The sequence below is a fragment of the Scardinius erythrophthalmus genome (genome assembly GCF_964197995.2).
Source record: "Scardinius erythrophthalmus genome assembly, chromosome: 20".
NCBI classification, from domain to species: domain Eukaryota; kingdom Metazoa; phylum Chordata; class Actinopteri; order Cypriniformes; family Leuciscidae; genus Scardinius; species Scardinius erythrophthalmus.
Genome location: NC_138240.1, coordinates 3,556,467 through 3,569,339, shown reverse-complemented (window position 1 = coordinate 3,569,339; position 12,873 = coordinate 3,556,467). Strand labels below are relative to the sequence as shown.

At 38.6% G+C, this 12,873-nt stretch overlaps 1 protein-coding gene across 1 annotated transcript in view; it reads left to right on the top strand.

Annotated features, from left to right (window-relative positions):
- LOC308680434 (protein turtle homolog A-like) overlaps positions 1–12,873 on the top strand; it is a gene marked incomplete at its 3' end in the record, with an annotated part of 40,505 nt that overhangs the window by 20,192 nt on the left and 7,440 nt on the right. Inside the window, exon 4 of the mRNA XM_081348562.1 lies at positions 11,604–11,750. Within this exon, the coding sequence (XP_081204688.1) occupies positions 11,604–11,750 (147 nt within the window). The remainder of the gene's footprint in view (positions 1–11,603; positions 11,751–12,873) is intronic.

Genomic DNA, 12,873 nt, shown 5'->3' with positions numbered 1-12,873 from the left:
ACACTACGGCGTACACTCGACGCAGAAGTATAAATTGGCCTTAAGAGTTGAACACTGCAATGATTTCGTTATTGTCCAACAATTCAGTCAATTCTCCTGAACATCTGCATTATCTTCCTCCTGTGGTGGCCGTGGTCTTTTTGACACAAACTTGTTGCTCTGTTTTCATTTTAGTTTAACATAACGTTACTTAGCTAAACTTCAGTGTCCCTCTGTGAAATGTGCTCGTCGTTGTGAAGGGGGGATGGGCTGTTCGCAATCATCTGAGTCTGACTCCGAAATGCGCTACGCGGGCATTTCGTCATCACCATGACAACCAAACAAGAATCAAGAAACATTAAGATTTATTTTTATAGGTCAAAATTGTTATAATCGCAACATAATTTCCTAGGCTACCTTGTGAGGCCACTGAGTGACTAGATGGGCCTGACTGACAGGTGGGTGGGCCCAGGCCCACCCAGGCCCACCCGTAGCTACGCGAGTGGTGAGAAGCATCTGTCAATGTTTCCATGACAAGTTGCGTAAGAAACATGCTCGTAAAAATACCAGAATAACTCATGCAGATCAGCTTAATGGGTGTTTAAGTAGAATGGTTTTCCCATCTATAATTATTACACAGATATGAAGTGTTCTGTATAGTTTTTAGGCACACTTCTATGTGGTTGCAAGGATGGTTTCTGATTTGTCCAAGTCAAAACCGCCATCAAATTTTTGGCTTGGGTCAATAAATGTAATACTGTGTCCTAACCAGATGCGTCATGTTGCAACGACACGCAATAAACGGTAACTTTTTTACTTTAAAGTTTTTGTCCTAACAAGCCGCAACAGCGATACGTGAAGTTTCTATTTTAGGAACGTTTCTAATTCTGCAACATTGCAGCTGAAACAACAACATACAAAGTATGACAATGATGATCTCAGGTACTGATTATGTGCTTTATTTAATGTTAAAAGAGTGTATTGTGAGTTTGAATATCATTTTGTGTAACCTTTTTAGCCATACTGTAAGCATCAATGGATAATTCACCTCGGATCTTGAAAATAAATTGGAAAAAAGGACATCCAAACTGTGAACTGACAAAGATTGTTTCAGCCACTCAGTATGTATTTGAATAATGTTAAAATTGTGTGCTTTTTGTTGTTTATCCACTCTGCCCACGCGGTCTTCGGATTGGCTGTGATTTTTGATTGATTTTGTTGCGTCTTGTAGTTGTAATCTAATGTGGACAAATTGCTTGTCGCTGGGTGGTTTGTTCGCCAACCTTAATGTTTGTCTAGCATGTTTATTTACAGCTGAATATTCTGTTACTCTTGTAAATATGCTTCATTACGCACGCTTAATAATGTGTTGTGAATGGCGTTTCATGCCGTCTCTTTGTGAACAGCTGGATGGAGATGTGCAGAGCAGAGTTCAGCATGTGTGGTGTGGATCTTGAACGCTCGGCCTGTTCTGTCAAGAGCCGTTAGTCTAAGAAGAGCTGATCAAACGTGCCCACATTTGCTACCTCATAATTAGGAAAGAGCCCCCCCCCCCCCCCCCCGAGGGACAGCAGTGATAAAGCTACTCCCTCTGTCTGTGGGATGCAGTCTTTTTTGTTCTTTTGTTTTACAATCTGGGAAAGTGCATGAAATATAAGTTCATGCATGTCCTCACTGATCATTTTGGATTGTTCAGCTAAAATTAACTAAACTAAAAGCAACAAATCTGAATAATTGTAATGCTTACGCACATTAAAAATGGCATGTTCACAATTCATGCCTAATCCAGAAGCATAGCCTACTCAATTGGAAGCGGGTTCATTTCCCAAATCTGTCATGTATACGACATGCAGTGGTCACTGGTCAGTCCCCTCATTCACCACGTCCCCTCCCCCAACTCATCAGCCATTCTCCGATACACTCTTTCATCGCCAGATCTATTCAAAGGCAATGTCACGTTACCTTTGCCTGACCTATGGGTTTGCCACTGGTTTTGGTTTCACATTTCTTACATTCCTCAACTGAAGTCTAGGTAACTTGTGTTTAATCAGTCAAGAAGGAAACAATGGAAAAAAAACGTAGAAGGAAGACTTTGAGTTTACCCTGAAACCTGTCTTTCTGCTCAAACACAACAGGTGTTGTCATCTTGTAAAAAGAGCAAAGAAACTAGAGATATCATGTTCCCAGAGTCTTAGAAGAAGAAGGACTGCCTCACACAAAGACGTGGGTTTAATCTAGGGCATCAAGGAACCAGATCAGACCAATTTTACACCGCATGTCTGTGGTATTGGGATCGTCAAACTGGGTTCCTTCTCCACAGTACCTGTTTTATACCTGTTTTTAACTGAGGAAACTGCTTATGGGTGACTGGAAGTGGACGTCATGCTTTAAAAGTACCAGTAGAATAAAATCACCTGACTGGAGAAGATTTTATTGGCAAAAGTCATGAATTGCTCTTAATTTAATTAACTTAACCATTATGCTAAAGCCTGCTTGTAGTGTTTTTTGTTTGTTTATTATTAAACCATTTAAACCACTTTTTATACTATATAAGTATATCCAGTGTTATGTAAGTTAAGCTACCTTTCAAAAGTTTCGAGTCAGTAAGATTTTGTTTTGTTTGTTTAAAGCAAGGATGCATTAAATAGATTTTTTTTTAATTACGGCATATTTATTACAAAAGATGTCTGTTCTTTTTCAACAATGAATTCTTGATCAACATTGATAATAATCAGAAATGTTTCTTGAGCAGCAAATCAGCAGATTAGAATGATTTCTAAAGGATCATGTGACGACTGGAGTAATGATGCTAAAAATTCTGCTTTGATCACAGGAATAAATTACATTTGAAAAAATTTTTCAAAAGTTTCAAAGCCATTAAAAAACTGTTGTGATGAAGTTAGTTTTTGTAGTTTTGAGCTAATAGGATATTATAGGGTGGAGTTAAAGGGGCTGTATGCTTTTTTCTGAAATTTAAACTCGCGACTGACACCTGTGGCCAAAAAACGGAACTGCTCTTCCTTTCTGCTCGCTCTCGTACGTGCACACTTCACAATAGGGCTGTTGGAACGAATTCCGAAATTCGAATATAATTCGAATATTTAAAAAATCAATACTTTTCGAATGCTGAAGTTCCTATTCGAATATTGCTTTATGTATATTTAAAAAAAAAAAAATGCAATCTTTCTCGCTTAAACGCATGTGAAAATGAGATGCTTTTGTTTCGTCTGATGAACAATACCGTTTTTGAATCGTAACACAATTGTGCACGTTATCCACGCTGTATCATAACAATACAAAAATCGCGGAGAGCAATGTCTCCACGGAAACGGAGATCACCACTCCTGACCATTTGATTCCCAGTCCACACTACAACGTGAAAACAGAGTTTTCAAATGTATCCACTTTGGAGTGCGTTTACAAAAAAGCTTCGTTTTCATTAATAAAAACGCCGTCTCAGTGTGGACGGAAGGCCAAAACGGAGAGAAAAATATAAATTTTCAAACAAAAACGTTTACCAGCTGTCCGCAAAAAGGAGATAACAGACAAACTGACACGGTTTATCTGTGAAGATATGAGACCGATCAACATCACGCATTTGCATTGGCGATCCATTAGACTGTGTAATGTCGTAAATACTAATAATAGGATGATTTGAGCATTTAATATTCGAATATTATTCGAATATTAAATTAAAATAAGGAATGGAATTCGAATAGTATTATAGAGGAAGATTGACAGCCCTACTTCACAAGTCATCCGCCGCAAAGAAGTCAACATTATGTTTACAGAGGTAAGAACAGTCAAATACATATATTGTTTGAGAAACTAAGTTTGTTTGCTGACTAGCGGTGGTGGCAGAGTGATCTGAAACGTTTAACATGAACGCGCATGACGTCACATCCGCAGACAGCGCGCGAAAAATCCGACCCGACAGAAAATAGGAAAAATAGGATACAGGCTTATAGGTGCACCCACTGTGAGCGGACAAGGTGTCAGTATGCTCATCAGGAGATGTTTGAGTCATACATGGTCAAATAAAAAGGCTATTGTCACGTTTATTTTGGGGAAAAAGATGCATATAGCCCCTTTAAGCTGAGTTAGACCATAGTAACATAAATGATTTGTATTGGTATCATTCATTTTGGTATCAGCTGAGATATTGGCTCAGCTGAAATGTTTGCACTTTTGTTTGAACTTTTACATGGATTATAGTCGAGCCAATCATTTACTTCCACATGAACATTAAGACATTCCAAAGCTCAGGATCGCTCAGTCCAGTGTTATATGTCACTGACTGACATCTAGATCCATTTAAAGGGTTTCCCAATAATCCCTACAGGTCATTTAGAAATAGCTGGTTGAACTTAGTGGCAGTAAAACGTTTGCTCTATTGATCCGTGCCTTCGGGGCACAAGCATTAGCCCGTGTATCTGTACCTCGGTCTGATCTGTGGGACGAAGCCGTAAGCCTGCCAGACGGAGAGCAACAAGGACAACGTTAACTGTAATCTATCCCATGACAAAGAGCTATTCATAGAGGGTTCAAGCGCTTATAGTGGTCGAAGGGGGGGGGGTGTTTCAACGAAAGGGAGTTAAAAGCTGATAGGGCCGGGGATTCATTCACACACCCCCCAAATCTGTGATTGTATTCAAATCAAAACACGTCCCATAATGCATTACGGCCCTGTCATCCTTCAACTCACACAGGGTGGAACAAAGAAAAACAAGTTCAAGGCCTTTCTCAATAGAATCCGTCTTTCTCCATAGGTGCCGTGTGTTATTTTGTGACACATTCAGGCAGTCTGTGCATGGCCGCGTTCACGGATGTGACGAGATGTGCAGCTGCAACAATCACATGGCTTTCCGTTGGCCACAGACAATAGAGGGGTTTAGCACCGAGGGATGGAAAAGATCAGCCCGAACAAAACAATATGGGAAAAGATAGAGTAGGCTAAACTAAACTAAACGCTCCGTGTTTGCTTTCCACAGCCGGACAGCGGAAGAGGCCACCCGCAGTGAGCGAATCACTGGCGGTGTCGCCTCAGGGAGATTTTTAATGGGGTGGCCAGATGGGACTGTGGAAATATTAGGGTGGCACCAAGGGAATCTATAGTAGTTTAACTACGCATTTTATTTTATTTTATTTTATTTTATTTTATTTTATTTTATTTTATTTTATTTTATTTTATTTTATTTTATTTTATTTTATTTTATTTTATTTTATTTTATTTTATTTTATTTTTTATTTTATTTTATATTTTATATTATTTTATATTTTATTATATTTTATATATATATATTTTTTTAAATTATCTTATTTTATATTTTATTTTATATTTTATCTTATTATATCTTATCTTAATTATTAATACTTTATATTTTATTTTATTATTTTATTTTTTAATATTTAAAATGTTATAGATATACATTTATATTTTATTTTAATTGATTTGTTAATTTAAATGTATTTTATCTCATTTTATTATTATAATTATTATTATTATTATTATTTTGAAGCTCTTAAATGTGTTTAATGGACTTTCACATCAAAGCTCAGGATAGTCACTAGTGAATGATTTGAGACTCTGTGTTTTTGCTATCAGCCAATCAGTGTTGTCATGATGTATGGTCACATGACATTTACAGCTCAGGTGATTGGCTCAAAACTTCATGTACCCAGAACTGAGCACCTGTAAGCAAAGATGGGATTAAGCAGGTACAAACAGAACTGTTTACCATTGAATTTTTAATTTTTTAAAGGAAAAAATGTACATTTTGTAAAAAGTAAATGAATTACACTTTTAATTGATAGGGTTTGAGAGAATTCTAAACCAAGACGTGCTTGTTGCTCTTTGATATTTTAAAGCGAAGTGTTTGGTGTATAGACGTTGAGTTATTATTCTAATTTAAACAAAAAAATCTTGGTTGGTTTAGGTCAGTGGGGTGGCGTCACTGTTCGCTTTAGGTTCATACCAGAACATTCTCTCTTGTCGTTGAAAAATGACTCATCCAACAGTTTTCAAAGGAGTCGAAACATGGCCCAGAATACCCCGGAGTGAGTTTTAGTCCTGTATGTCGAGGGAGTTCAGGGCCAGGGGTTTTTGAAAAGGCAATGTCAGAATCCCAGCACCACGTGGAGAAGATCTTTTGGCAGGCGCACGAACCCCCCGCAGGGAAAGATCCTGACTACTGCTCATATGAGTCTTGCATATTACCCTCCAGTCAACATCACCTAGACCTTTCAAAACTCAGTGTCTCTGGCCTAAAGTGATGGAGGTAGATGTCACAAGGTTAGAAAGAGGTGGGAAAACATTTAAATAAAGCAATAAGCCACTCAGGGTCATGCATTATTGTGATTTTACAGCAGAATTATAAATGATATAGAGCTTTTGTACTTGCATTTATAGTGAATAATGGCATATGCATTTGTAATGGGACATATTTCAATCGTTTATGGGTTTATTTCATCATTTCTTTCTAATTTATGTGTAATTGTGTTATTTTACTATAAGTTTTATGTGATGCTTTTTTTGTATTTTTGAGCCCAAAACAAATTTCCCTTTGGGACAATAAAGTATACCTGAACCTTAACCTTAACATATAAAGGAAAGCAAACTGACTAAAGAATATAGGAATGGCTGAAAAGTAAAATGCATGGCAGCCTGGCATGAAATAAATGTGAGAATAAGAGTTTACAAGATAATATAAATGTTTGCATTTGTATTTTTTTTTTTTTTTTTATGTATCATAGTTGATACATCAGTCTTTTATGGCTCATAGTATGATATAGTGAGAATATGGAGCTCATGCACCTCAGTTTTACTCAGAGGCCCAAACTCAGCAAAAATGTGCAATTTGCTGCAGATGCTAATATTTATATGGCCAAAAAGACATGTGTACCACAACCTGAAGGTGTACTAAAAGGCCTTTTGCTAAAAACGTATAAACTATCAATCAGACAAAACAAGGAATGTAGATTGTGTGCGGCAGAAAATGCATTTTGCGTCAGGAAGATGAAAGTGCGAGAAAATGCATTTTGCTTTGTTCCCGTATGTCTGGAATCCGCAGGCTCTGATTGGTCGCAGGGGTCCTGGTGACCGGCCATCATGTCAGTATTGACCCGTGCGGAATGATGGATGCGTCTGGAGGAAAATTATGGGGTTTGAGGGGGTCAAAGGTCACTGAGTGCTGATTGGCTGTTGAGGGTTCATCATTGATCCAGAAGGACCTTCTTTGGAATTCATGTTATACACTTGCAACAGTAATTCGATTTTTGTTCATAAATAACTTGCCCTGTGGGGTCATTAAGAGCCCATTCCTGTAGAGATGTGTAATGTTTGTCTCCATGATATCATGACAGTAGGTCTAACAATTGCATTCGATTTTATGCACTTATTATTTTTGTCACGTGTTTTGCTTTTTTAAAGGACTGTGAGTACGAAGCGATGCTGAATTACACATTTAACCCAACAGACCTGCATCTGTCACTCAGTCCGAGCTATTGTCTCAGTTCAAATAAAAACACTTTTTTCCCCTCTCTCTCTCTCTCTCTCTCTCTCTCTCTCTCTCTCTCTCTCTCTCTCTCTCTCTCTCTCTCTCTCTCTCTCTCTCTCTCTCTCTTTCCGTAATTCAGTCACACCCGATTCTCTACCCTTTTATCCACTCAAATCAAACCGTTTTTTCTTCTTTTTTTTCCTCCAACCCTACATGTAATTTTTCAAAATCAAAGCACAAACGTTTCCCCGTGACCTGCCCCTCCCTCCCTGTGTTTTTGCCCCATTGGGTTTCGACGGCAACTGAATTCAAATCCAAACTCCCACCCCATGTTTTCATCGCTATGGCAACATGAGAGAATTGTGTTGGGGGGTGGGGGGTGGGGGGGGGCATTCCATTCTGTTCTCATTGATGGACAAACACTCCGTGGCGGGAAAGAGTTCAGTGTCCAATAGCAGCATTCCACTTTGCTTACACGTCATGTGTGGTGAGTGTTGATAATCACACACTGTGTGTGTGTGTGTGTGTGTGTGTGTGTGTGTGTGTGTGTGTGTGTGTGTGTGTGTGTGTGTGTGTGTGTGTGTGTGTGTGTACGCATATAAATTTGTTCAATGTTTAATTGAATGCATGCAAGTCCATTTGGTGTTTGTTTTCCCCATAGTTCCATATTCAGCCAAAGGAACTGGACATTGCAGGAAGATTTTATTTTTTGTTTAGTTTTTGAGAGAGAGAGAGATGGTCACATATATTTGTGGAACATCCACCACACCTGCTGTCATAGATACACCCTGTTTTACCCCGGTCTCCTGCTTTAATAACCACCCTCCCCCTCTGACCCTGGATCAGAGGAACCTTTAATGACAGTAAACACACACACCGGCTGCTGCTCTGTGAAAAGAGCGCTTCTGAAGGATGAGATCAGTCAATTATTATCCGTGCAAAATCTCAAACACTCCCCACAGCAGCAGCTCTGAGATTAGACCGGGCTTAATTGTTAGTCATAGTTAGCCGTTTATACTGTGTGGTGGGTTTGAAAAAATAACCCTTCAGGCGGTGAATTTTGCTTGATTGATTGTTATACTGTTCGTGTTCAGTGGAGCCGTCACCTGCTGAGGAAATGACCCTGTGTTTAGAAGTCAGGATTGCTTTTGTTATTGCTCAGAGGTTGCTCTTTTTCGGACTTAATGGAGTCTCAGTTACACTACTGTTCAACAGGGTTTTTGCAAGGATGCATTAAATTGAGCAAAAGTGACAGTAAAAAAATAAATGCTGTTCTTTTGTACTATTCATCAAAGAATACTGAAATGCATCAGTTTCCACAAAAAATATGAAGCAGCACAACTGTTTTCAGCATTGATAATAATCATAAATGTTTCTTGAGCAGCAAATGATCATATTAGAATGATTTCTGAAAATGATCACAGGAATAAATAACATTTTAAAATTCAGACAGTAAACAGTATAATATTACCTCTAATAGTACTGTATTTTTGATTGAATAAGAAACGTCGTATAAACCCCAAACTTTTGAACGGTAGGCTTTTTCTCCATGAAATATCAACATTTGTCTCAGATGTTTCTTCCAAAAATCCTTTTTTTTTTTGTGGTGCTTTTTTCATCTAATATTTTATTTTAGGTCAGTAGTTGTCATACAGCAACATTAAAGAAAGAGCTATAAAATAAATGTGGATAGCAGCTCAGATCCTTTGTTGAGTTCATTCTGAAATCTCTGGCTTTTGATTGCAGACTTTGGCCATTCAATCCCAATATTGTTGAGGTATTAATAGATATAATTTGTGGTCTATTTGATGAATAGACATGTCAAGCAGAGAATATTGCAGCACGTTTGATAAAAGATAAAGAGATGTTATAATAACACTGACGTGTTAGAACAGGCCTTCAGTTCTGCCCTTTATATATAACTTCAGTCCGCAGTTAACTTTCAATTACTGCTGTGCTGTATGCCACACATGGTCAGAATTAGATGTTTCCTATTGGTTAAGGAGTAGATTGCAGTTGACTGAGCAACAGATATCACCTAGATTTGTACTTTGAGGGATATTCATATCATCAGCACAGCTGGTGTGAGAAGAGTTACACACTGAAGTTAAGTACTTGAATTTAGGGGTTGTGATGCTTGACTGAAGTCTGGAGGTGCAAATCTAGCGCTGGCACACCTGTACGCATCACTGGAGGGTTCAGCGGTGTGTCAGACTCCAGGTGTGTTTGGATTAGAGTTCCTCAGCTGTAACGTTTCTGCATTAAATTGTCATGTATTATTTCCGTACTCTACACAGGGAGCGCGTCCCATCACTGAGGAACTTGGCTTACTTTCAAACTCCGACGGCTGCTTTCCAGCCAAGCGGAAACACACACACACAGCCGGCATGCACTGCGTTATCAGTGTGTCATCATTTACAACGCTGGAATTTGGGAAAAGCAAAGCACGATCAAAATAGAAGGGGAGGTTGAGCTTGAAAAACCAGATTCGAATATCCAGACGACACGCATATCACCTTTCAAAGAGTTTCTAGTAGTAGAGTAAAACTGTTTCTATTGCTTTGAAAGCGATTTGATTGTCTGGCTGCTCCTTTCATATCACATTTCAATATCTCGTGCTTGTGTGGTTTTGTTTTGAGTCTGTGGATATGAGGAAAACAGCTGACCATGTTACATCATGCAGAGAGATGTTCAGATTTCCATGGAGTTGAGCTGCTCTTTCCACATGTTTCCACGTGCCTGTGCAATAAACAAAAACAGGTGGTGCTTTTTACTCCGTGAGCTGAAGCATTTTTTATTTGTCTATCCCCTGGTTTCACAGACAAGGTTTAAGCCTAGTTCCAGACTTTAATGTATGTTTGAGCTGTTTTAACTGAAAGCAACTTGCACTAATATATCTTAATATGTCAGAGCCATTGTTTTGTCTCAAGATGCACACCAGTAATGTTTTTTTTCTAAGGCACGTTTATAAAAGCTACTTAAATGTCGTAAGGCGTAATCCTGTCTGTGAAACCAGGCCTATATGATTTTGTTGAGTTGTGCATTGCATTAAAGGGATACTTCAGCGATTAGCATTAAGCTTTGTATCAGTAGAAACCTGGTAGTATTTTCGAATGACGTGCTTCCCTCCCTCATGTCCCCCTGAGACGAGAGATTTCTGTATTGTGTGTCTGGAAAAAAAACTCAATGACGCAAAAATCGTCATTTATCGCCATCAGAGGCTTTTCTGTCTCTAGCCAGTAGGAGGAGCTCGTCCCGCATGTCTTCAACCCGCCCATAGGGGGATCTCACGATAAAACACCGTCTTTTCAGTTTCGAGTCGACTAGTAGCCTAGTTGTATCATTTCTCCTGATACTACCCTCTGTAACCGGTAGGCGTGGATTGGGAGTGTCCTCATAGGGCAGCGAAGCAAGTGCATTCTGGGAGTTGTTGTCTTTCATCCACATGAGCCAAAAATACATTTTCTGCCTTTTTTCAGTCTAGAAGGCTCCAACTTCTAAAATAATTTCACATTTCTACTACATAAATTACCCAATTTAAATACACATTCATCTTTCCAGCAGTGAAATATCCCTTAAATCAATTACATAGCATCAATATTACTGTTGCTTTTATGTAAAATTTGATTAGGCATATATTTTCACCTGGTGGAGATAATGCGGGTGGGAAATATTCAGTAAAAGGAGGCCATAACAACGTTCTTTTTTTATGTTGTAAAACTGCACTGTAAAAATAATATATTTTTTTCTAAGTTGTAAATAAACATCAGAATAACTTGCAATTCTAAACACTCATCTGTATTAAATTCAGTATTAACATATTCAATTCCTCATTTGCTTGCGAAGTAACAGGGCTAAAACAATCCCATTTGGATGTAATGGTTTGCACTGGTTGTTTCAGGTATGCATGTGGTTTTTGGAATATGCAACTCCATATGCAACTTCTGTACTGTGTGTTGGGGAGAATTGACATTTATGCATTAGCCCGATGAAAAAAGACATTGCATTCACTGGGAATCAAACCCATGATCTCAGAGTTGCTTGAGCATCAGTTTTGTGTGCTTTCTCATTCTTAATCACGCTGAAGTACTGCTGAATAATTGCTTGTCTCTTTGATTTCCGGGGCAGGTCGTGTGTCATTGAGTCGTGGCGCGTCTCTCCTGGTGGATAAGTTGACTCTGGAGGATGAGGGCTGGTTTGAATGTAGAATTCTCCTGCTGGACAGAACCTCGGATGAGTTTCAGAACGGCACATGGAACTTTCTTTCCATCTCAGGTGGGATAAGAAATGCTTTGAGGTTGTTTCTTCTATTCAAGCGTGCATAATGGCTTTGCATGTCAGAACTATTCGCTTATAAAGATTCAAATGAAGTGATGAAAAATGTATTCTTTCCAAATCAGAATTTTTGGTTTTGGTCCATCAAGTAATTTTAATTCACTGTATTATGCAAAATTGGAAATTCCAGATGATTATTTATTATATAAACGTCCTGCGAAAAATAATGTGATCAGAACATACAGCCCACCCCTAATGAGAAACACACACAAAACTATGTGTTGCATGTCAGCTGTGTTGCTTAATCCTTAAAATTAATCTTTTGACAATTAGGTTCCATAGAAAGTGAACATGCATTTGTTTAAGAGCATGTATATTTTATAATGGTGCTCTAATGTTTCATGTTCATGCCAATAAAGCAGCTGACATTTTTGTATTCTTAGGAAAAGGATTAAACGTCTGATTAAAGCAGCATCTGCAGCTCATATAAAAGGCTTTGTTGCAGTGAATAAGAGAGAATTGTGTAATCCGATCTCATATTTCGTGACACTTGCGTCAGTCAGTGTGTATGATGCAGATGATGTTTTGCTCTTATATCAACAGAACTCAAGCATTTTCATCAAAAATTACACAAGCTCTTTGACTTTTGCACTTTCTGTTGCTTACAGTCTTTTCACATTGAACTTTGTCTCACACCTTCAGGATGACTATCATGCCTTCTGAAAACTCACACACTCTCTTCTTCTGACACCCAAACACACACACACACACACACTCCTTCAGCACTGATGTGTGAATCCTGTGAAGGGCTCAGACTGGCTTTTAGCATCTGACCGTGTTACTGTCACATGTACGAGCGATCAGAATGAAGACAGAGGACAGAAGCTCACGCTCACAGTCCGAGTCTCTCCAGTGCGGCCTGTTTCACGCCCATTATATGCACAGTGTCAGCTTACAGCGGTTTTAAAAGCTGTCATTGTGTGAGTGTGCTGGAAAACATGTCTTTGTGTTGATAGGGTTATGGGGAAATAAGATGCGTTTAGGGGTTTTGCCTCACTTGCAAATGTCCATTATTACATAATTGCATGTGTTACGCTTTGAGAAAGTTAAAGACTACTCTACT